This window comes from Seriola aureovittata, chromosome 17, assembly GCF_021018895.1.
Source record: "Seriola aureovittata isolate HTS-2021-v1 ecotype China chromosome 17, ASM2101889v1, whole genome shotgun sequence".
Lineage (NCBI taxonomy): Eukaryota > Metazoa > Chordata > Actinopteri > Carangiformes > Carangidae > Seriola > Seriola aureovittata.
Window position 1 is genome coordinate 8,036,484 of NC_079380.1, and position 25,517 is coordinate 8,062,000.

The window sequence follows — 25,517 nt, forward strand, 5'->3', positions numbered from 1 at the left end:
GCATGTATGTTTTCTTACTGTTGTGTCTCCTCTCCGGTCCCTATCTCTCCCATTTATCATTTTAAGCAGTAATAGTTTATAACACACTATAATGTATGTGTTAATTTTTTTTTTCCATCACATTTTACTCCCCAATGTGCACCCATAGGTGGCAACTGGTCTATAAACAGATGATGAACAAAGCAAAACACAACTGCAATAATCTAAAATATTTCTTCATAGGAGAAGTTATCATTTTTGTCAATATATAAAATACTTATATCTCTTATAAACACAATAGTGTTAGTGTTGGTTTGTGTTTCAACCATTTATAAATCATTCATAAATCCTAATAGTAAAAATGATCAAATTACTGACATGAATGTCTTACTGACCTAAATATTTTGTAAATACAATGTCTGTATCCTGGGTAACTAAAATTAGAATAGACTTGGCAACCAGTGACAGCTAACCAGAAGTTCAATCAACCAATCAGAAGGAGAAGAAGGTCAGAGGTGTAGTTCCTCTTCATCTATCCCACTAGAAAATTAATATTATGCATTTCTGTATAAAAAAAAACAAAAAAACTTTTTTAGGCTTATTGTTACCAATATGACAGTTTATTGTGATTTTATGTTTGACTAAGTCATTTCATTTAGTCCAAGTTCACATCCTAAAGGAGTTTTAAATCGAAAAAACAACTGGACTTGATTATTTGTCTGGGAAGACGTTTCACCTCTCATCCAAGAGGCTTCATCAGTTCATGTACGCATCTGACCAGGCTGGGACTGCGTACATGAACTGATGAAGCCAAATAATCAAGTCCAGTTGTTTTTTGATTTAAAACTCCTTTAGGATACTATGACCTGGACAAATGAGAATATGCACAGGCTCCAAGTTCACATGCATCTCACTGCAGCGTCAATAAGGAAGGTCTTATACCATACCAAGGAATGTTTGCATATTAATGTCTGCAAAGTCATGCTCTTATACAACATCATATTTGATAGTTGAGAAGCCGTGCTCATAAATCAAGTTTGGCCTCCTCATGGAGCTCCGTCACAGGCCCACAGGTCATCCTTCATGATACAGAGTAGTGTCTCGGCTATGACGAACCTGAAACTCCTCAGCTTCTTCATTGGTTTATTTCCACAGTAATTCTGTGTATTGATAAAGTGTCATGGTTCATGGAAAAAGCCATACCCTTGTATGCGCAGTATGTAGCAGCTCCACCCCACGGGCCTCCATGCACTTTGAGGCGTCGGTGACTGACATTGATATGTGTCAGAGGATCCCTCACAGGGAAGCTACTGTACAGATTTATTCACTCAGTGCAGAGTCATAGCGCCCTCCGGTGGAAGGGAGGGTAATCATTATACCCCCCACACCCCCACCCCCAACCATCTCTACTCATTTCATTTCCAGAACTCCCTCCCTGATGAAAGGGTACAACTCAGTTTCTTTAATATCAGAAATAATTCAATAAGAATTGTCTTATCTTTTTCACAGTGGTTTTCATTAATTAATTATTTGAATGACCGGCAATATAAAAAAAACCTGTGATGGAAGTTCATGAGGGACGGGACGGGCTGGGGGGGGGGGGGGGGGGGGGGTGAGGTTGGGTGCTGGGGCTCAGAGCACCAAGCTGTTGTATTAATCTGCAAATTTTCTCAGATGACGCAAAGACTGTGACTTTGCCTCCCGTCCCCTCTTCATCTCCACATCCCTCCTCTCTCCGTGTCTCTCCCCGATGCCTCGCTCTTGTCGGATGGGAGATAGCATCACACAGCAGGTAAGCCTGGTCGCCTCCTTGTTGCAGTTTTTTTTTTTTTTACCCTCCCATTCATTCACTGCTGACACCATTTCTCACCTTTGAGTGATTTTGATTTGTTTGGTGTCTCAGAATGGCTCAGTTTGATTGTCTGGGGCTCAGTCGTTTATGATTATTGGCTTATTGTGCGATGTTTTGCCCATGTTTTATTTTTGTTTGCAGTAATTTGGAATCAACAGCAAGTTTGTGATACCTGGTTTCCAAAGTTCGCTGCAGAGGGGATTTCCGCTTTTTAAATCTGCTGTTTGAACATGTGGCATCTGTAATATCTTACCAGTTATCAGCATTGTCTTAGCACGCTGTCTGCTGTCAGAGAGAAGAGGAATCAGAGAGATTTAAGGAGTTTCCAAGGCGTCTGTTGGCCAAATGAGAGGATGGATTTACTGTACAGAGGGAAATAGCTGTGCAAAATTCAGTCCTGCTGGTGTGAGGAGCGATAGAGAAGCTGCGACGACAGATCAAAAAGGAAAAAGAGGAAAAAAGAAGGGAAGCAAGAGGAGAAAGAGAGAGTTTATAAATAGCAGAGCTTTACAAGGGTGAAGAGAGCAGATGTGATAGACAGTCTGTGCTTAAGGAGTTCAAACAACAGATTAATACACTCAGATTATTGTCCGAGGGGGGTGGGGGGTGCTGGACACGTGGACACACAACACACACTCACACACACACAGATGCAGACTAAATCACACAGATACATGCGAAACATACTCATCACACACAAGCTCAAGCATTTTCTCTCACTCACACTTTATGACTCAATTTCACATACTGACAATGACTCTCAGACACACACACACACACACTAATCCTTTCCGTGAAAGTTTCTGGCTGTATCTTCCTCTCTTTCCAAACATCCATTTTACTCTGAAACATTTCGTTGATTAGTTAATGGACATAAATATTCTGATAATTGATTAATGATTTCCGTCATTTATCGAGCAAAAATGCCACAATGCCAATTTCATGGTTCCAGCTTTTTAAATGTGAAGATTTTCTGCTTTTCTGTTTTGTGTCATTGCAAATTTGAATTTTGGAAACCTTTTTTTTTCGGGCAAAACAAAATACATGTCACATTGAGCTCCGGGAAGTCTGGATGGATATTTTTTATGCTTTTTGACATTTTACAATATTTACATGATTGTATGTATACAGTAATCTCACTCACACTGTGTCCACTCAGATTAACAGTTTCTCAAATATAGAATAAAATGAATGATCAATCTTAATCAATGTAGTATTCCAAAAGTTTTAAATATTCACAACTCAAAGCTTTATCTGGACACACTGTCCCATAAATGTAACCACTAAAATTGCAAAACAAGCAGGAAACCACTGATGCTAAATGTCAGTAAGATTATCTTTTTTTCCTGATGTTAGTTGAAGGTCAACTAAACATGTCAAGTGAGGACGTACGGACCCATGTGGTCACATCGAACCACTGAGAGTCCAGATTGACGCTGACCTAAAGGGTTAATACACATCGTGTAACCCCCCCCACCCCCCGCTGTGAATACCATGAAGCAGACACGTGTTTGATGGCAATGGTGCATACGTTGAGGGAATTAGGTACCACTCTGCTTTGAAGTGACATGCAGTGTTTCTGTGAAATCATGCATCTAGATTATGTGCATCTGCAGAGGTTTAGATGCACCCAGCTGGGCCGACAAGCTGAATTACCAAAATGTCTATTATGAAATCATATATTTTTTCAATTAAAAAGAGAGCTGATGCAAAAATTAATCAATATTGAGAGTAATTGTTTGTTGCAGCCCTAAACTCAGGGCTTATTGAACCTTGCTTTGTTTGAATCACTTAGTCGACAGAAAATATAATCAATTTTGATAATCGATTGATTATTTTTCAAGCAGAAATACTAAAGATCCTGTATTTCCAGCTCCTGAAAGGTGAATTAACTGCTTGTCCTAATCTTATGTGATAGTAAACTGAGGGTCTGCAGGTTTTGGACTTTGTAGTATAGTTGGTGGCAGTCAGTGCATGCTTTTCTTATTGAAGGTGGTCCGAGTGATTCTGTGGTGAAAAAAAAATCAACACTATCCATCAGTCAGCACTAGGGGACGTTTGTCCTCATGCACAGGTCAAGGAAGGAAGGGGGGGGGGCAGTGGGAGCAAGAGATGGTAAATGTGGCACATGCTAATTGAGAGTGCCAATTTAAGGATTACCGGGAAAGGAGAAGTCTACCCGGAGTTTTGAATTAGATTGATTGGGACTGCAGGCGAGAGACTGGTGGAGACACCAACGGCAACATTAGGTCAAGTGCACGCAGGTACTAATAGTAGCAGCGTTACGTTGGCATATACTCCACTGCATAATTGCATTGTGAAGAAGAGAGAGGAGAGGAACAGCCAAGAGAAGATCAGAAGAAGAAAAGAAGTACTGGGATCAGGCAAGGACGAGGAATCATGTTAACATCAGTGAAGCTTTCAATTGGTGAAGACTGCACTGTCAGACTGGGAAGGAAATCCAGCCCTGGACTCAGCCGCTGGGACTGGACCGCACCCAGATAGGGCTGGGGAAAACTTTGTGGATGTTTAGACGATCCACCAGCCCATCAGGTTTTGTCCCGGGATCTTGATAGTCAGTCCGACTATGGTGGAGAGACCTCTGAGACTTGAAAGGCATGAAAACAGATGCAGAGATTGCTCTGTTTCTGCTTGACAGGTGGGTAACATTAGTTTTGCTCTGTTCACAAACACAATAGATCAGTATTGTTTTGTCCTGTTTGCTGATGTTTGTGATAGCTAATCACAACTTGTAAGTTAGCAAGCAGGTACCAGTATCACATTGTGTGTCCAGTAATGTAAAATCATCTCCCCAGGGAGATTACTTTCTAGTAGGGCTAAACGATACAAAGTAGAGAATATGATTTGTAGGCCGAGGAATCTCTGCAGCACCACAACGCTTATGGTTCTAACAATGCACCTCAATGTTGTGTCACATTTTACCCTTATCAAAAAAATTGCAGCTCCTGCAATTTTTTCCACCTCCTGTAATTTGGATATTACACTTAAGTATATTGCTATTCAATTACATTTCAATGAATTGTGCAGCCCTACTGTGTAGTTTGCCATGGTATGCTGTTGGTGTGGTGCTAGCAGGAGAGTATTGCTGTCTGCAGCTGCTGTGCTGGCTATGGGAAACTGCCTCGTCCTCTCTGCGTGTTAGTAGCAGCAACTGTAGCCACAGTTCGCTGTCTTGTTGTTTTTTCTATATCATGTATTTGTCTGTGCAACATGTGAAGGGATTTATAGCCATGAAGACCGAAAAACAGCAGAGCAACAGTGACGTTGCCTATCTTGTTAGTTTAGCAACAAGCTTACAGTCCTCTCCTCTGTCACTGTAGTTTTGTAAAAACAATCTGAACAACTAACGCTCACTAGTTTTTCTTCCAGTGTGTTTTGGGTGTTGTTAGTTTGATGACGTTTTATATTATAAGGATTGGTTTGCTTCAGCTTTGAGAAAGAATATCAACTTCCACGCCATATAAGATGATCTGGATTCCGTCGTTGCCTTAGAAATGCGGGTCCATGAATTTGGGGGGCGGTGCATCTGAAGAAGCACTGAAGAGAGCAAATATCAATATGTCTTTTTTTCCAGAATTGCTTACTCTTCTTTTAGTGCAAAATAGTGAAGTGCATGAATTTCATGATACTAAATGCTGATATGACGTGGTCAGGAAAGCCACACAATTAAATTTTCATGTTTATTCATTTCTAGCCAGATGTGTGTTTGACACCAGTACATCATGTAGTGTGTTGTAGTGCAGTGTTGTATTGCTGCAGTGACCATCCTCATCTCCTTCTGTTGTACAAGGGGAGGATGGAGGGGAGGGGTGAGGATTATATCTCGAGCCCTTTGCAAAGCTCACACCAAACAATCAACCATTGGAAGTAATCCTCTGAAACACAGACACCAGCACACAGTTACGAACACACACACATATACACACACACACACACACACACACACACACACACACGTGGATGTCTGCTTAATAATATATTACAATACATATTTCTAAATTCCACACACATAGATTCAAAGAAAATCTACACATCGCGGAAATTTGTTTCATCTCCTCAGTGAGCAGTTAAGCATCTATAAATATGAACAACCTCTAGCCTCAAGATAAAATTGATAAAGTAAAGGTTTTTTTTATTGTTTCGATGATGTCCACTCAAAGCATATGTACAGTATATAGTAAAAGAGAGAATTTAGTAGGAGTTGGGTTCCAGTGATCGGATATTCTCTTCAAGTAGCTAAAATGTCTAAAATTACAAAAATCATTGCATTAGGGCTAAGTAAAGTTGTTTTCACAGATAATTAACTACCAATTATTTCTTGACTAATAGGTTTAGATAGATTTAGATTTATTGCTATCACTTAATTTCTTCTACTGAAGTTAAAATGCTAACTGGTTAGCTTCGTCTTGTCTAGTCTTGTCATTTTCTGATACTGAGTCACTGCAGCGCAGAGTCTGCCCTGAAGAAGTAGCACTTATCAAAGAGCATATTATAACATTTTGTATTGTAAATGCAATGATGTCTGAAGCTATCGGCAAGACTGGTAAGTAAACAGCTGTTAATGCTAATGCTGGCTATGTAGCAATAGCAAAACTAACAAATAGCTCCTTTAAGGTTCAATGTCACCTAGAGTCTCATTTCCACACACATGCTTGACATATATACAGGAAACTAATGATCCTCATGGAGCTCAATGCAACATTGAACCAAGATTAAAGACATTAAATTTACTATAAATATATATTTAAAGTGTTATAGTGTAGTATATACATGTAAATAGAGTAAAACTAAAATGATCCTACATTAATAGCATGTAGTCTCTATTTCTATTGGCTATAAAGGCTAAGTAGATACATACAGAACAGATAGAGTCGGGGAAACCACATCCAGATTCTCATGTTTTATCACAGATAATAAACTTACTGTGAGGTCAGTTAAGATCAGAGGCAGGCAGATTGGGAGGGAGGACTTATAGCTGTATAGCCAACAGGCATCTGTCTGATCTCTTGAATTAACATCCGCGATTGGTTAGAGACCTGGTTGGATCATTAATGTGGACGACCATAAGTGGATACAAGAAGAGGGATTGACAATCCTGTGACAGCCAGGCTGAAATCAGTTCTGAGGCAGTTTTGTCGTGTCCCGCTCTGGTGGTATGTGCACCTTTATCTACAGCAGCTCCTGCACATTTACAGTAATCAAAGCCTGCTCTTCTGGGAGATTAACGCATTCTGTCATCGCGGCCCATCCTCCTGGAAACCATGACGATTAAGAAGATGTGTCGTAAGTACATGACTGCATGTGGAGATTGATTGTGATGGTTATCACGCACTGCATAGGTCATCATCACACATCTGATGGACTAGCAGAGTATTTACATTGACGACCCCCATGTTTATCCAGTTGCCATTATTTTGAAAGTCGCTGTGGTAGACTTTCTGTCTTGCGGCTTCATTCGGCCCATAAGAGCATGTCACTACCGTCCAGCTGGGGTTAGTTCCTTGTTTCTTTGCTCCAAACTTGGCTCACTTTGAAGTCAGTCCACCTTCATTCTTGTGCTTTTTTTCTTTTGCTTCCATCACTAACATGTGTTTCCAAAACTCTCACAAAGACTAGGCTTCCCTTCAAAGGGGAATGCCTCCTGGTCTTCAGCCTACCTGGCAGAGTAGTAATACCTGTGTCGCGTTGCTGTGAAATCTAGGATTTACTGTAAGCTTCCTGACTAAACAGGCTGAACCCGCTGTCTTGAATTGCTGTGTTTTATTAGGGACTCTTAGCTATATGATGTAACAGACCTGTCTATGACCAGTCGTTCCTCTCCTGGCTGTTGCTCTGATACTCTAAACAGCATCTGTTTCTTGTACTTTGCTGAGTACTTTTCAGGGAAGACATTAGAAAAATTAGAAAGTCAGATTCAACCCTATAAGGCTGTAAATATATTCCGCTTTCCTCAGCTGAAAGAGAGCCACTGGGACTGTTCAGTAAGAGCTGGTTCCTAGAGGCCAGCTAGGTTTCGTCTTGAGCCAGGTCTGACATTTCCTGGAGCAGGAAAATAATCTGTGTGTTGGGGAAAGAAGACAGATTTGCAGAAAGCTCTAGGTCCTTCAGTATGTCCTTGCAGCTTATATTCGTCAGCGCCGCCCTCCTCGCAGAACACATGCTGTTGCTTCATTATTTCTGACCTGCTCAGTGAACAAAGGTTTAATATCCAGCGCTCACTCCTACAGAGGATGACAGGCAGCCTTATTCTCACTGTATTATTCTGTACACATGTAACAGGAATTTAAATGGATTTATGTGTTTTTGGAAATGTGTGACCTTTCCTAGATCAGAACTGAATAACCTGCATCTCTAAAATGTCAGTTTGTCACAAACCAAGAAAAACAGCCTTGATCCTAGCTTAGACCATGTATCAATTTTGAATGTACCCACCAGGTTTTGAGAGGATTTTATCTGCCCATAGTGGTCGTTGAACCGTATCAACACATAGAGGAAAGGGTCAAATCTTTCAAAACTTACCACCTTGTCCATGAGTGAATTTCCAGAAAAACGACTGTGAGAATGTCTTTCTCACTCCCATTCCCCTCAGAACACTCGTATAAATGAAGTGCATGTGACCAACTGATGTTACCAAACAATGTTCATGCTAAGAATGACATAAGGATTGAAAAGAGGATTTGTGAAGACTATAACAGTGGAACCCCCTCCCCCTCCTCTCTTCAGTGCTCCGTTCACCGAGGATTATACCTCTGCAATTGAAACTTGGCAGGGCATTCTCCGCCCCAAAATACAACGTTTTAGATCACACAGGCAATCTGCCTTTGTGCCTGGACTGGCGACTGTTGCAGAGACTATAGCAAGGGGTAGAGATATAGCCAAAGGGAGCGAGAGATGAGAGAGTGGAGGTGAAAGCGTGGCACCAGACAAACTAGTAGGTAACAATTTTCATGCCCCCTCCTTGTCTACTCTACTTTTGGTGAATGTGTGCGACTGTATCCCTAGCGCTGCAGAAAATGCCATCGGCACAGCTGATGGATTATAATCATATCTGATTGCAATTGTCTCACTGAGTCGGCTTGTTTGTAAATGTGACATTCATACTTCTGACAAGGGTTTGGCATGGCCATGCTGCTCTCCAGATGTGTTTATATACGATTAATGTTTAGAGATGTAGTCAGTGGGGTCTCTGTCGAGCAGAAATGTGTAGTGTTATTGGACAGTGGACACATTCTTACTTGTTGACTCTTCATGTTGATGGTGATGACTTTGCCTCGGAGGGAAATTAGATTGCTTTAGTAACAATCCTGTGTTGACACACAGGAGCCAAAATAGACTTGAAGTGATAATTATTAACAGTTGACAGGTGTTTATGGCTCTAGGGTGAGAGTTCAAAATGATCAAGCAGAGTTAAATTGACTGGCTAATGACGGGTTTTCATCAGTTTTTCACTATTTGCATCCTCTCTTATTATTCACACTACTGAGGAGACAGTAGTAAGACACATCATACTTGAATTTCATCAAAACTAAATTATCCTTCAGGGATGGCAATGTCAGTCTGTTGGTCCACCACTTTCATCCAGACTGACATATCTCAACAATTATTGGATGGATTGCCGTAATGTTTTGTACAGCCATTCATGATCCCCAGGGGATGAACCCTAATGACTTTGGTGATTCCTTGATTTTTTTCTGTAGTACCACATTTAGACATTTATGGTTCCCAGACCATGTATCCTAATACATTTAGCAATTCCCCTGACAGCACCAGCATGTGGCTGACATTTGTGGTTTTGAGTGAAATCTCTCGATAACTACTGGAAGGAAGAAAAAATGGAAATATGGTGGGTAGGGTTGTAAACATAAACTGCAGGGGCTAGCATGGCTAGTGTGCTAACCACAGCTGTCCACAAATTTGGAAATTATAAAGAATTTTAGCAAATGCTTTACTGTCATTAACGTCTGTCATTGTCCTTACTTATTCTTTCACCTGCAACAAATATATATATATATATATATATATATATATATATATATATATCATGTTTCCTGAATCAGTCAGTCCCACCTTCTCTCTCAAACTCGCTGGACATTTGCGAGCTTCCCAATGTTGTGTTTCGAATGTCAGATGGAATTTTGTGCGAAGCAGAAGCCCAATTTGCGACCACAAGAAAATGTCTCTCCCTGTTCTGCATCGAAATTAATGGGAAGTGAATTTTGGTCTGACTACAGCTTCAGTCTTGTTCTTTCCTGTACTTTTCCAACATGAATTTAGCCATTAAGTAACTTCCACTTAAGCCTGTGTCAAGTCCTGTCAGACCTGTCAGTCACAGGTGGTCCAACAGCCAGGGGCCACATCTCATGGCTCCTTGCTGACTCATTCTTTACTGCATTCATCAACTATATCCTTTCCTTAATCAGCAGCTCCATATTTTGTATAGTATTTAGATTCTGGCAGTTTCTGCCTTTTCCGTTTAGAGGATGATGCACAGATTACATCTCTTGAATTGTTTCTTCATGTCCTGTTTAGCCATCGCCTGCTGTGTTTGGGTTGCCTGCAGTTATGCTTCTTTACTTGCCTTAGGAACCACAGCCAAATACTCAAAAGGCATTCTTGTTGTGTGAGTGAGTGGTAGGTGTCTCTAATCCCCATTTAAGAGCAGTCAGCCACCCAGAATCGTAACAATGTGAATCCTCACTAGCTACAGGAGAGGAATGTTTTGTTAAGATGGTCTATAAACAATCCAGAGTCTTCATATTTGACAAATCAGTTAAAAGATCCATGGGTGCATCATTAACCAACACTTAATACTGTGCACGCCAGTGCATGCTAAAGGATGTCGAAGCATGTGTCCTCCCAGCAATAAACCCATTCCTCCCACTGTCTCCACAGGCAGGATGACAAACCAGCCGACAGCCAACCAGTCCAACACAAACAAGGAGAAGGAGAAAGAAGAAAACCAGCGAGATGACAACACAGAGGTTGCGTATAAAGATGCTGGCCACTGCAGCCGCAACACTCACAACCTGCTGCTGGGACTCACTGTTATGGGTATGCATGGACTGGGAAACTGCAACTTCTATCAGCTTGTGTACCGCAAAATGGATTGTAGTCGGAAAAAACGTTAAGGCATCTTATGACTTCAGAAACATTTGACAAAAAAACCCATAATTCCAGCTTTTGGTTAACATAATTAAACATGCCAGATCCCAAAATTCCTGCATTCTTTACTGTTCGAATAGAATTGAATTTGTGGTCAGTATTATAGACATTTGTGCTGCAGCAAATATTAACACGCACGATCCTAAATGTACAGACTCCATGATCATTTTCCCACGAGACATCTGAGGCTTGTTGTTGTCATTAGTCTTCCTCTGTAAACACTTTGGTATGTTTCTGCATAGCTGCGTTCGTTGTCAAAAAAAAAAAGCCCTGCGAAGTCAAGAAGTGTGTTATTTTTGTCGGTCATTTATCACACAGATTCAAACCCAGATTTAAACCCGTTTACATTACAGTAGACGCTTCTCATCAGTCAGAGGTCTCTTACATGTCAGATATGAAACAACACAGTTTTGGGGGCCAGAGGAGTAGGTCAGTGTGTCCACCAGTACATTATAAACCGAGGGTCTGTCATCTCAAGGTTTCTGAAAACTATTTGAGGTATTTCTGATATTTGGGGCTGATATATTGCACCAATCTAACTAAGTACACAGAGTAGCATTTATCTATGATTTTCTACTTCTCAAGAATCATGGGACTGTGAAACTCTGCTGAACCCAGACTAATGAGCAGCTCTTTGAGGCAATGGGACTGAACAGACTTTTTAAATGGTTTGAGAAACTAATGTGGACCTAATTTGCAAAATGATTGCAGAACAAAAACAAAACTTAATAATTTAATAATGTAATAACATTGATAATGATAGTTATTTTAGTCGAAATACATAGTTTTATCCCTACTTGAAGAGAAAAACTTTTCCAAAAAATTACTCTGAACAATGAACTCTCTCCTCTCCTCAGGTGTTGTTATGGGGGCGGTGTTTGGGATGGTGCTGCGCTACATGAAGGTGACGGACAGCTCTGTCCTCACTATGATTTCCTTCCCTGGAGAAATCCTCATGAGGATGCTGAAAATGCTCATCCTGCCTCTAATCATCTCCAGTCTTATCACGGGTGTGGCACTACACACATGTGCAAGCATACACACACACACACACATCCGATATACAGTAAGGTACATGTGGTATAAGTAGAGCATTCTTTGGAGTGAAGCCGAAGAATGACTGATTTGTTTGTCTACACCACAAGAAATATTGGTAAATCAGTCTCTCAGATCAACATTTGTATTCACAGTCAAATACCTATACAAATATTGGATGGATTGGGTTGTAACGTGGAACAGATATTTATCCCCAGAAGATGAATCTTTAATAACTGTTGTGATCCCCAGACTTTTCATTTAGCACCACTAACAGATCAAGCTATACTAGGAGAGTGCTGCTAAACAGCATAGCATGCATACTAACAAATATAAAATGCTAAATGTTACACCCCAATTAAATGTGGACATGTTAGGTAAGTTAACATTCTTATGTTAGTCTTTAAGATTTTTTTTTACTGCTGGAATCAGACGTTGCTTAATAAACTATACATTGCATAATATGGAAATGCTAAAGTTTACACTAAATATCAGTATGTTAACTGTACGTAGCACTCTTACGTTAGCATGTCAAGAGCAGTTTTGAAACCAAGACAATTCACATAGTGTTGACTGTAGCTAACTAGTTAATGCATCCAACAAAGACAGATAACAGGGTGGGAACATGTGGGACCAGAATACTGCAAGTGTCAAACTTCCAGGAAAAAACACTCTCATTGTCTCTGTGGACATTTACAGGGATCCTTTTGATCATCAGTGAATGTGGACACTAATGGCCATCTGTCTCTTTCAGGGCTGGCTGGTTTAGACGCCCGTTCCAGTGGCAGGATGGGTAGTAGAGCCATGGTGTACTACATGTCCACCACGATAATCGCTGCCATCCTCGGGGTCATCCTGGTTTTGGGGATCCACCCGGGGAACCCCAAACTGAGAGCGGGCGCATCGGGCACAGTCCCAAAGAGCCAGGAGGTCAGCAGTCTAGACGCCTTCCTCGACCTGATCCGAAACCTCTTCCCTGAGAACCTGGTGCAGGCCTGTTTCCAACAGGTACGTCTGGTTTCATTACTCTGTCCTGTTGCAAGCATCAACAAACATAACAAATATGGAATAAATGTCAGAAATTAATAATTAATAAAAATGTGTTATTTTTCAGTCCATAATTTTTGTGTAGTTCTTAGTTTGTCTTATAATGAAACATGCATTATTCAACAAGCTACGCTGAAAAACAGATTCAGTAGAGTGATTTTCAACAGTGAGATTTAGTGTCCAGTAAAGCTAAATGCTGTTTGAGAAGTTATGTCATCCAGTTTGTGTTCAAAGTTGGCAAAGCATCTCACAAGAAGGTACATTTAGTATCTGTTCTGGAGCTTTCGGTCATGTCAAACAACCTTCTGCAATTCCATAACAACTGACTGAACTGACGGTTAAATATTAGAAAGTCCCCTCTGAGTTCCTCTGAGAAAGCCTTAAGTCATCATCATGTCTGTACAAGGGATCAGTGAGAAGTTTGACAGGATGAAGGAACTGCAGGGAGATGTTAACGAGTGGGGATTCTCTGGAGAGCCCAGTTGTCCTCCAGACTTCATACACAATGTTTTCTACATGTGTTCTACCACCAGCAGCTAGTTAGCTTAGCTTGACAGAAAGACTGGGAAACAGGTCTAGCATCTGTAAAGCTCACAAATTAACATGCTGGATCTGTGAGTGTGTACAGGACTATTTCTTGCCTGTGTTTACACAAACCAGACATATTAATTAGTGGCTGTGTAGCTGTGTGTTTACCATATAGATGTGAGAGTAGTATCAACTCTCAGCATTTAACAAAATTTAAAACTATTCCTCTAAAGATTTAGTTTTTAATTCAAATACATTAAACTTAAACTAGAATTTAAGACAACTGAAGTCATGTTTCACACATTTATTGTACTGCTGAAACAATGATTAGTTGATACAAAATTAAAGTAAATTTATCAAACATTTGGTGTCATCTCTTTATCAATTGTTTGTTTGTTTCATACCATTGTAAATTAAATACTTGTTTTACTTTTTGACTGAGAAAACAAGCGACTTGAAGGAATCACTTCAGGCTCAGATAAGCTGATATTTTAATTTGCCATTATTATTGAGCCTTTTAAACGCCAAACAGTTAATGAAGTTAATACATAAGCGGCTGATTCTTAAAAATAATTCAGACCAGTAATTGCAACCCTAGTTTAAATGTTCAAATTGAACGTCCATATCGTCTCTCTGTCATGCGTGTGTCTGAATGATTAGAAGCAGTTGTCTGTGTTTGACTGGCTGAGGATCAGCCCTTCTGCTACTGCTAATCTCTTTACATCTGTAACGCCACATCCTTATTTACCACTGTTATGCATCTGCTGGTGAACAGGGAGCACTGCGGAGAACGAGTTTATAGACTCCTCTCTCTCTTCTCTCCTCCCTGCGGTATCCTCTGTTTTCTCTCTTTGTCTTTGTGCCTTTCTTCACTGCTCTCTCTGTTCTGTCTACATCTCTGTTTTACTGCTTCTTTTGTTTGTACTCATCGGGGATTCTTTGAAGTCATAAAGGGCATAATCGCTTTTGCAGGAAGGATTCGTCCTTCACTTTTCAACCTTTCAGCCATCCTGTCTTCCTTTTCTTTCTCTTTGTTGTCTTTATGTGAGAATCTCATGTTCCCCCTTTGGCTTTTTTCTTTAAACACAGTTTATAGTTCATTGTGCTGCTGCCAAGCTTTTGTTTGCTCTCACACCAAACGAGTTACACAATCAGGGTTTTGCTATGTGAATTGGAATCATGTCAGTTCAGTTTTAGTCTGAACCCCCTGTTTCATCTGAACGTGGTTCTCTCCTCCCTCCAGGTTCAGACGGTGCTGAAGAAGGTGCCGGTCGTAGCACCAAACCAGACTGAGCCCATTTTAGTGAACAGAAAGAAACTGGAATACAAATGGGGCATGAACGTCCTTGGTGAGTTGATGACAGCGTACGCTTCGTGCTGTCCTTCATGCTCAATTTACTTTTTTTTCTTTTCTTTTGCATTTGCATTGCATCGATTTTACTCCGCTGCATGTTGGAGTTTCCGCTGACGTGCCGCTTTGTGTCTTCCTCAAGGCTTGATTGGCTTCTTCATCACCTTTGGTATCTGCATGGGCAGGATGGGCGAGCGGGGGAAGATCATGTGCGACTTCTTCAACATCCTCAATGAAATTATCATGACGATGGTGTCTCTGATAATGTGGTCAGTGTTTTGTTTTCCCCTGTGCGTGTTTGTGTTTGTCTATCTGCGCGTTTGCAAGCATGCACAACACGTGTCTCTGTTTTTGCTCATGTCGGCCAACGGCTGCATTGCTTTGACATTCTGGAGATACCACACAAGGAGGTCGGTGACAGTGATGGATAGGGTGAACACTGTGCATGAGACAAATTGTGGGAACAAGCAACAAGGTTGGACAGGGAAGACTGAAAAGGAGAGAGAGGAAGAGGGAGAAAGTGTGTTAGTGAAGGACACGGACAGATGGAAAGAGAGAGAGGGTTTCCCTGGGTCATGCTGGAGTCTGTGGTATGCTGGGGAGTAGCAGGAGCCAGGGCCCGGAACAATGTTGTGGGTTCCCAGGGGAGGCGTGGTGGAAGATCTCCAAAATGTAATGGATCCACCAACGGCAGAGGAGCCACTTGGCAGCAGAGCAGAAAGCAGATGCGGGCAGGAGGGACAGCGGGACGTGGAAAGATGCGTGTGAGAGCATGCCTTCAGAGAGCGGTGCGCGCCTTGAGGCTTCGCAGGACCCCGGCTAGTCGCACAGAGAGCCAGAGTGTAGTGGCACTCAGAGCGGGGACGGGAAGGGAGGGGAAGGGGTGGGTGGGGTGTTTGGAAGAAAAACAGCAGGATTCTTGTCTTGCAGCTCTCCTAGGCCATCTACATGTGCAGCTGGACACCAAAGGAATTGCGTCCTTGTTCGTATCACTCTCTCAGTATAAACAGATTACTCATGCGCCTATGGAGCCAGCCAAACACCGAGTCCAGTGTATACAAAAACACGTATCATACGAGGAACACATCCATCAGATCATATACGCGGCATACTCCACCAAACAACTGTCAGCGAATGCCAGCGTCAGGGTTGAGCTTGCAGCTGACCTGAGGGAGCAGGCCGCTGTCATGATGAGACCTGCTTTGACTCGGACCAGGAAGAGCTTAAAGGGGAACACCGCTTTAATTCACATGTCCCACAGCGGTCTGTGCTCATGAACAACTGCACTCCAAAGCTGGAAACTAGAGATCCAAGAATGTGTCATGTCTTCAAATGGAGAAAAGGCCTCCTTTGACATTGAATTAAGATTGATTAGGTGTTGGGCTGACATTTCACACTAACACGAGGGGGAAAAAAATATTTTTTCTTCTTTGTCAGAGAAATTGGTCTTAATTTTTAGCTGAAAGACTTTAGCTGATAAACACACTTGTGCAGCAGCTCCAAAAAGAGGATGGTTTACTTTTTAATAACTAAAATGAAAACTATGAGAGTTCTGCAGTAATGAAGAATCAAGGAGTAAAAACATGTTGTGTGTGACGTAAGATAAGAAGAAGAAAGTCAGCAGCAGTAGATCTTCAGTTTTCATTTTCAAGTTTCAAGCACAAATAAACTTCAGAGAAAGAAAGAAAGAAAGAAAGAAAGAATGAAAAAAAGAAAGAAAGAAAGAAAGAAAGAAAGAAAGAAAGAAAGAATGAAAAAAAGAAAGAAAGAAAGAAAGAAAGAAAGAAAGAAAGAAAGAAAGAAGAAAAGCATTGTTTTCAAACCTGGTGGTTTTTCACCATTTCTAATGTTTTATAGACCAAACGATCATCAATCAATTAAATAAACCGCAGATTAATTGATAATGTAAATAATAATTAACTCATAATCATTGCAGACCTTAAATGCATGATGTTGTTTTTGTTGTTTGATTTGCCCGAAGAATCATCCCAGATATTCAAAGTGCTTTACATTATTACATTAATTATTGAAAATTATTTATACTCCACCCTCCTACAGTTATTAATAAAGTATAGGGAATATGTGAAAGAATATGCAGAAAGATGATGTGACTAATAGAAAATAAAACCACTGTTTTATCGCAACCATATCCAGTCATTTTCTCCCCATCTCTGTGCTCAGGTACTCTCCTGTTGGCATCGCCTCTCTGATTGCGGGGAAGATTGCGGCCATCGGAGACCTGGAGATGGTGGCCAGGCAGCTCGGCATGTACATGGTGACCGTCATTGTGGGCCTGGTGATCCACGGCGGCTTGATCCTACCTGCTATATTCTTCGGCATCACCAGAAAAAGCCCCTTTGCTTTCTACTCTGGAATCTTCCAGGCTTGGATCACCGCTTTGGGCACTGCTAGCAGGTATGACAGCCTGCAGGAAGTATGTGTGTGTGTGTGTGTGTGTGTGTGTGTGTGTGTGTGTGTGTGTGTGTGTTCTGTTTGGGCATGTGTTAACACATGTGTCACATGTTTCTTTTACAACATCTATTCCTCTTGCAGCTGCTGTATTTACTGTGATTGATCGGCGTAGCCTGCCACTTGTTTTCAGCTATTTTGGTAAAATCTGAAAGGGCAAAGAGGCAAATTCTGTATTTACACAACTGAACTGACAAATCAGGACAGCAGAGCCAAATGTGTGTAAGCGCAGGCTATCACAGACAAGTCCGTGTCTGATAGATCCTGTGTTGTGGATGTCTGAGCCCTTGGATTAGCCGTCACCAGCCAAACTGTCCACTGCTGTATCCTGCCTGGGTCGGCTCGGCTCGGCTCGGCTTGGCTCAGCTCGGCCAGTCTGGGATTCTGCATTTCTGCTGAAACCAACTGTCATATTGGCACATTACTGAGGCTTTGGTGAATATGGGTAATCCTATCAACGTTTTCTCTAATTATATTATGACCCGAGCTAAGCAGGGCCAGAATCAAATTCCTTTAATTCACATGTTGGAGGATTGCAACAGTGGCCTACACCAGCTGTTAGGAGGAGGCTGTCAGCCGACTCAAATTTCTACTGCTTTTTTTTTTTTTTTGTCTCTACCCCAAACATTACCCCTACACATCCCTCCTCACCTCTACACTTCTGTCTTTCACCACCTGTCCGCCTATTTTATGTCCTTCAACAGACACTTTGCTCCTGTTCTTTGTACATCTGCACCTTTTTTTTTTCTGACTCATCATCTCGTGGCGCCTTCTGTTCTCAGTGCAGGGACGTTACCCGTCACCTTCCGCTGTCTGGAGGAAAATCTAAAGATTGATAAACGCGTGACTCGCTTCGTGCTGCCCATAGGTGCCACCATCAACATGGACGGCACAGCGCTGTATGAGGCCGTGGCAGCCATCTTTATTGCCCAGATGAATGACATCAGCCTGGATGGTGGACAGATTATTACTGTCAGGTAAGGCACATGGGGGAACGGCCTCTCTTGGTGGATTAGTTTCCAGTTTTTATAGTCTTGAGCACAGTGATATTAAGGTGTCAGTATACTCCATCAGATGGTTGAGTGGCCCCCCCCCCCAAACATCTTTTGGACACCTGAAAATCTGACATTCAAAACCACTTCATGCAGGGATTGGCCAGGTACAGATGTAAGAAAGAAAGTGAAACTAGTGAATTCAGTGAGAATTAAGATGAACTTTACTGCTCCAGAAATAATCAAAAGTGCACATAACAACATTCTGTACTGCTTGTTTAAATAAAGCCGACAGTTTACGCCTTAAATCAGTGGATCCAGTGTCGGTCCATGTAACATTTGCTACCAGGCTGCGAGAAAACAAAGAAATTCTTATCATAATTTAACTGAATAATAACGATTTGACTTAAAAGCCTATTATAGGCTATTTGTGCAACAATTACACTGATCTTCTTTTTTTGTCCTGTATCTACGTATGTGTTCGTCTTGCGGTTGCAACTACGCAGTCAATGTGACAGTGAGAGTTTGAAAGTTTTTACAGAGGAGGTAAAAGAGATAAAAGGCCTAACGTGTGTTACATTGTCCAATAATCTGAACTTTACTTCAGATGTGATATGCACCAAAGCTCCCCCCCTTTTTTGGTAATTTCACAACATATAAAGTCTTGCAGTGCATAAAAGTTTGGGAACCCCAAATGAAATGATTTATTTTATTAAAATTTCTATTATTATTTATTATTTTAGCACAACAACATCTAATTTGCTTCAACTTGTGTCAGTAACAGTCTTCACAGCTTGGTTAAACTTTGCTGTGAACGATTCTTTTTTTTGATCTTATGCAAATTACCAGATAAAATACATTAAAATTCACATAATTCACATAATAAAAGCTTGATAATACTTTATGTACTTGAGTGTATGTGACAAGGTGTTTGTTGTCCATTATTGTTGTTTACACCATCTTCTGAATATAGCAGGTAACAGGAAGTTGCAGAAGTACCAGCCTGAAAGTCACATGACACCATGTCAACATTTTTATTGGATTTTGCATGGCTCTAGCTGTGAATAGTTAAAAGTAGTTCTAAGTGTCTGTTTTAATTGTTGAGATATTCAAGTTAAAAATGTTTGCAACGGGCCACACGCTGCGTAACTCCAACTTGTCATTAAAACATTTCTCATTGTAAATATACTATTGTAAGCATGCAGTCAAAGTGACTAATGTAAACAAAATCCAGGAGACAATGTTACGTGACTTACATCAATTTTAGGTATTGTACTGTATTATCTAGAGATCAATGGCAGTCTCTGTGTGAATGCGAAATCGTTTCTGAGGTTTCACCAAAACATTTAATTCTGATTGGAACCAGTCTAGTTGAACCAGACGGTGATTGTTGTGGAGTTACAAATGATGTTCAGCACTTTGAGGGTTGTTTATTGTAGGTCTTTTATCAATCACTGTTTACCACCAAATTCCTAAATCTAATTTTCCAAAAGTTCAATAAGAATTGTTCTAAAATCAAATCCACATGTGCTGTTTAAATGTCTTGAACGCCCTACTGAATGTCCCAGCTGCTGTGGGGTCATATTTGGTGCTGTGGTTTCTCAAAAACAATTGAGATGTAATACAGAGCTCTGAGATCAGACAGAACGGCATCGTGTAGTAAATAAACTGTCCAAACTGGCCTGCAGTCACAGTGGGCACCAACAGTAACTAAACTTTGCGCATATATATGGCGTTTATATGATGTGGTAAATTTAACACATACCACACCTCATATAAATCTGTTGTCCAGCAGAGGGTCTTGTTTTTTAATCCCACAACTCACCTTCTGCAATTATCTGAATGTATCTCTGTGAAGGAGAACGGTGAAATATCTACTGTGACATTAAAATAACTCCATACTAAATGTATGGTAATTGTAACTGTGATAATCCTACAATTATCATGCCAACTCATTCACAGTCTTTCAGTCTAAATCCAAGTGGTATCCAGTACCTTTTAGGGCTCTTCCACACCAAGTTTATTGGCTTTATTGGCGGCCATTCAGCCGAGTAAGCGTGCTGAATCAGCAGCGAAGGCACTGGGTGAGCTCTCTGAATGCCTCTTCAACCACGTGAATCAGCAATTCCCACTATTAAATGTGGTTTCACCTCTGCCTTTTCTGTTGTCGTCACAGTCTGACATCACCGTGGTCTGTAAGTTACTGACAATGATCCTTTGACTGAAACGTTTCGCTCTCTCTTCGCATTTAATCGCCTTTTGCCCATGGAATAAATGAACTCTTCTTGCATCTGTCGAGATGGCAAACCCTTTTACAGTTGTTCAAGAGTGACGCAATGAAATGTTCAACTTTATAGCAACTTTTTTTTATCAGGCATGTTCTCAATTCATATAACAAGTACATTAAACTGTTTCTCAGACACAGAACTTGCACGTCGCCCATTAACTGTAGTCTTTGTCCAAGTACACGAGGTACGGTGTGGGTGAGTTACACAAAACACTACAAGTACTTTGTTGGCCTCACGTCTTGGAGGTTGCATAAAGACCTTAAAACACTTGCCAGAGAGAAAAAGTTTTAACCAACCTTTGACCATCGCATTGATGGAAAAAAACCTTTTTCCAGGTCCTTGCCTCAGCATGAAGATGGTTATGCTTCCTTGTCTCTCCTCCGCAGTATGACCGCTACCCTGGCCAGTGTTGGAGCTGCCAGTATTCCCAGTGCTGGACTGGTGACTATGCTGCTGATCCTGACGGCTGTTGGCTTGCCCACCCAGGACATCAGTCTGCTCATCGCTGTCGACTGGCTGCTGTGAGTCAGATGTCCGATAGGTGGAGGGCATATGAGTAGAGAATGACAGTCTCAAACATTTATTGAGGGGGATTGTAAAAAATATTGGTGTTATTCAGCTGTTGTTGGGTCTCCTCATTTCACTCGCTGACACTGATACTGTTTGTCCACTCAGTGACAGAATGCGTACCTCCATCAATGTGGTGGGCGACTCGTTCGGTGCCGGGATCGTGGACCACTTGTCCAAGGCAGAGCTCACAGAACTCGACGCGGCGGAAATGCAAATACTCCCGCCAGAGGAGGAGCTCGATTTCATCCCTCCGCCGCCGATCCTCACAGAGATGGACCTGATCGACCCTCTCAAACCGCCCGAGCTGCCACCTCGCTCCCCTCGCCCACCCAAACAAAACCACCACAGCCACGGCTTCTCCCAGTCCCACTCCATCACTTACTCCCCATCCCGTTCTGTCCGATCTCCATCACCTCGCTCCATCCGTTCTCCCTCTCCGCGCTCTGTCTGCTCCCATTCTCCCCGGCCTTTCCGTACTCATTCACCACGCCTCCTCCGCAGGACGGAACCGGGCTACTGCGCTCTGCCCAGCCATGATAACCAGGTATCTACCTGCCACTGCTTCTTCAGTTTGTAGTGTAATGTCTCAGATTACATGTGTAACACAATGCTGACACGCTATTTGATTTCATGTTGATGTGTGGCGACTAATATTTTGTACCTTCTTGCTCCTTGAGGAAGTTTGTGTTTTGCAGTGCAAGTTGGTCAAAGATGGGTGGATGGATGGATGGATGGATGGATGGATGGACGGACAGATAGATAGATAGATAGATAGATAGATAGATAGATAGATAGATAGATAGATAGATAGATAGATAGATAGATAGATACCTGCCACCACCATGCTTCACCATTGAGATAGTATTGGGCAGGTGGTGAGGGGTTTTGTCCAGACATGACTCTTAGAATTGACAACAGATGAAACATAAATATATTAACTCAGCTTTGTATTTGGAGGCTTAGATCTTATAGCTTTTTTTTGCCTTAGCATGGTACGATTAGCATTGGGCACCAGAGTCCAAGATCTACCAGGGATCTGTTCTTATATGTTTTCAGGTAAAATGACTATCTCTCCAAACCCTGGTGGATTCCTTGAACGTTTAGCTTGTGTTCAGTTTGTCAGTGAGTTAGTACCGGCCACGTGGTCTGCCTGATCTCATCTGTGTGTCACTTTGCTTTCTCAGATTCCCACACTGCCTCGCTGCTACAGAGAAAGAGACCGGGAACGGGAGCGACTGAGGCGAGAGAGTGAAACTGAGGAGGAGGAGGAGAGGGAGAGGGTTTTGGGTGAAGTAAGCGACGGCGAGGAGAGTGATGACACTGCTTATGATCGGAGGCACGCCATCCCACCAGGCGACCTACCATGATTTGGATTTTTACTACCACAAAGCTTCCCCATCAATTTGTTTCCGTTTTATGACAGCTTTCCCCACTTTAGTGCACCACTCTGCTTTTTAGCAACGGTCCAGCAGAGGTCCACAGTGGATTTCCAGCTGGTTACGTTGCTACTTCTTATATCTGTTATGAGTTCAGTGAACCTGGTCGACAGGACTGATCGATAAGCTCACTTTGAGCGTAATATTCATAGATATTAAAATGTTGTAATGACAACATGCTGTAACATTCCTGAAAACCAGCCCTGACATTTGGTTTTCTGCAACAGAGCTTAAATGGAGCGTTGTTTCCCTTGTTTAATCATCTGATTTCCTTTTTATAACTCTGTTACTGTGTTGATTTGTCATTTTATAACCAAACTTAAAATGATCCCGTATGCCTGAAATTCTTTAAATATGCCTGATACCACAGAATTGTGATTCTGCTCTTGATGAGAAAAGTATGTTGCTGTTGTTACCAGCCTTTTAATGCACAACCACGGGTTATAAGTTGCTCCTTTGGTCAACTCCTTCTCTTCTACTTTTAATTTCTTGGCAGGAAGTGAAAATTATTAAACTTGAAGGAATCGTTTGACATTTTGGGAAATATGCTTTCTTGCTTGGTTGCAGAGAGTCAAAATCCATCTATCAACACCTCTGAACTTCACTAAATAGCACCTTATATCTCTTAAAATACTAACTTGTTTTCCGGGTTCTAGGACTCATTCCTGCAGCACTCTATGTCAATGTGCTGCCTGCATGTTTGTCCCACCTGTTTTGTTGCTGCTGCTTCGTGTCAAATTTATTTTATACATCTGTTTCTTTCATGAGCCAGTAAGATCAGAAAACATTACTGACAGAGATATATTGTTAATAGGTACAAGATGCGTCATATTAAAGGACCTATTTTTTTGCTGTGGCTTCATAGCCTACATTAGCATTAGCAGCTGTTTACTTACCAGTCCAAAAGAAATTTGAGTTCAGAATCAAACTTCATTTCTTTACTCACCAAGAGTGAGTGGAAAAGGAATGCTAATGTTAGCTCTTGTTTCTATCATTTTTTTTCTTCTACTGAAGTTTGCATGCTAACCAGCTAGCCCCGTTCCGTCTCGTCACTTCCCCATAGCGACTCACTGTAGCCTCCACTGCCCTGATGTCTTAGTGCTGCTCAGAGGGCATTTTAAACCCTCTTGTCTTGTGAAGACAATGGCGGCTGAACGATTACCACCACCCACTCCCGGCAAGAAACCATTTTTGGTGGCAGAGAAAACTTACATATAGCTCCTTTAATTGTAGTGCTACAGGTCAAGTAGCTAAACCAACTTCTGAACAACAGATTTATTTTTGGCGGCAGAGGAAATTGCTGTCGTAATCAGGAGCTACAGTGTGTGACTCTGCAGGTGCATGCAGGTCGTTGAATAAGTATTTGCATTAAAGCAGTAATAAGTTAATGTGTCCATCTGGGGGCACCTCGGTGGATCACTTGGTAGAGCGCGAACTACATGCTTTGTCCTGACAGCAGCAGTCCGGGTTCGAGTCTGACCCGTAGCCCGTTGCTGCATTTCAGCCCCTCTCTCTCTCCCTGCCTTTCCTGTCTCTCTCTCGTTCAATGAGCTATCAGAATAAAGAAAAAATGCCCCAAAAAATAACAACAAAAAAAAATGTGTCCATCTTATGCTTTAGTATTTTCTTTGACGAAAAATGTAATACATCTCGTCATAGTTCTCGTTTTTTAATGGTAACTTTTTATTTAGTTTTATTCTCATTTTTGTTTCTTTACACTAAGCTAAGGTAAGCAGCTGTTGGTTGGATATATATATATGTTAATGTGCAGACACCAGAGTGGTATCAGTGGTATCAATCTAACGCTAGGCTATAAAGCCAACAAGCATATTTCCCAATATATATCAAACTATTCCTTTAAATGCCCTCAAGAATACAAGAAGACATTATTTTTATAATTCTCTACCTTCTTGCATCTCTACATTTTCATCCTCAGTGCTCTTCTTGCACGTCACCTCATTTTCCTTGACAGCAGTCACTATTGATGTTAATATTGTCTATATTATCTATGGTTTGTATTTTCTTGTTGTGGTCTGGTGTCTGAAATGATGAGTAACAGGCATGCTGTTTTAATTTTGTTGTATGTTTAAATTTACTAGTTATTTTACTATTACTTGCGTTTATCATTTTGAGTTCTTAATTGCTGTAAATTAACTTCATCAGTCTCCTCTGTCCCACTGAATTGCCTTTCATATTAAATTAAAAATGCCTCCCTACATCCTTAGGTCTTAACTCAGATTCACAGGTCCAGATTGTGTGTAAATTGTATGTAATAAAATCTTAGAGAATTATTTGAAATAACTTCTAATGATTCCTCTGTGTTTTCTCTGCTGTCTAAGTAACTTGTACAATCTGTGGGGGGATTTGCACTCTAAACGGGACGTGCGTCAGTGTTTGGTGTCTAAAGACAAAGGAAAAATCTGGCAGACCGAGATATTACTGGGTGGAAAAGTTGCAACAGACACACAAACAAAAAAAAGAGAGAAAAAAAGAGGCTGCGCTTACACATTGATGAAACAAAGACACACAGAGATACAAACACACTTAATCCTCTCAAAGAATAGTTAGAGATGGGAGAGGCAGGAGAGAGTGAGTGATGGGAGAGGAATCGGAGGGCGGCAGATGGCCAGAAAGACGTCAATCCTTTTCATTCTTCCCAGACAGCATAAGGGCACTGTGGGTAATTGCAAGCAGGACTGACGTTAGCTTTGGGTCACTGCACGTCAGAGAGGAGAGCAGAATGAGGTGGAGGGAAAAGGTAAAATGCAGCAGGTCACTGCTCGGCAG

General features: G+C 41.4%; 1 protein-coding gene across 3 annotated transcripts in view; it reads left to right on the forward strand.

Moving 5' to 3' along the window:
* Positions 1-1,638: 1,638 nt before the first annotated feature.
* Positions 1,639-25,517, forward strand: part of slc1a9 (solute carrier family 1 member 9) — a 32,259-nt gene continuing 8,380 nt past the window's right edge. Inside the window, exons 1-11 of one of the 3 annotated variants that reach the window (XM_056401919.1) lie at positions 1,639-1,771; positions 10,745-10,903; positions 11,872-12,024; positions 12,804-13,057; positions 14,868-14,973; positions 15,118-15,244; positions 17,157-17,390; positions 18,227-18,421; positions 21,111-21,245; positions 21,400-21,838; positions 22,479-25,004. In XM_056401919.1, coding sequence (XP_056257894.1) covers positions 10,750-10,903; positions 11,872-12,024; positions 12,804-13,057; positions 14,868-14,973; positions 15,118-15,244; positions 17,157-17,390; positions 18,227-18,421; positions 21,111-21,245; positions 21,400-21,838; positions 22,479-22,661 — 1,980 coding nt within the window. In that variant the 5' untranslated portion in view covers positions 1,639-1,771; positions 10,745-10,749 and the 3' untranslated portion in view covers positions 22,662-25,004. Of the gene's footprint in view, positions 1,772-10,548; positions 10,904-11,871; positions 12,025-12,803; positions 13,058-14,867; positions 14,974-15,117; positions 15,245-17,156; positions 17,391-18,226; positions 18,422-21,110; positions 21,246-21,399; positions 21,839-22,478; positions 25,005-25,517 lie in introns of those variants that run through there. The other 2 variants (XM_056401918.1, XM_056401920.1) reach the window with 2 other exon arrangements.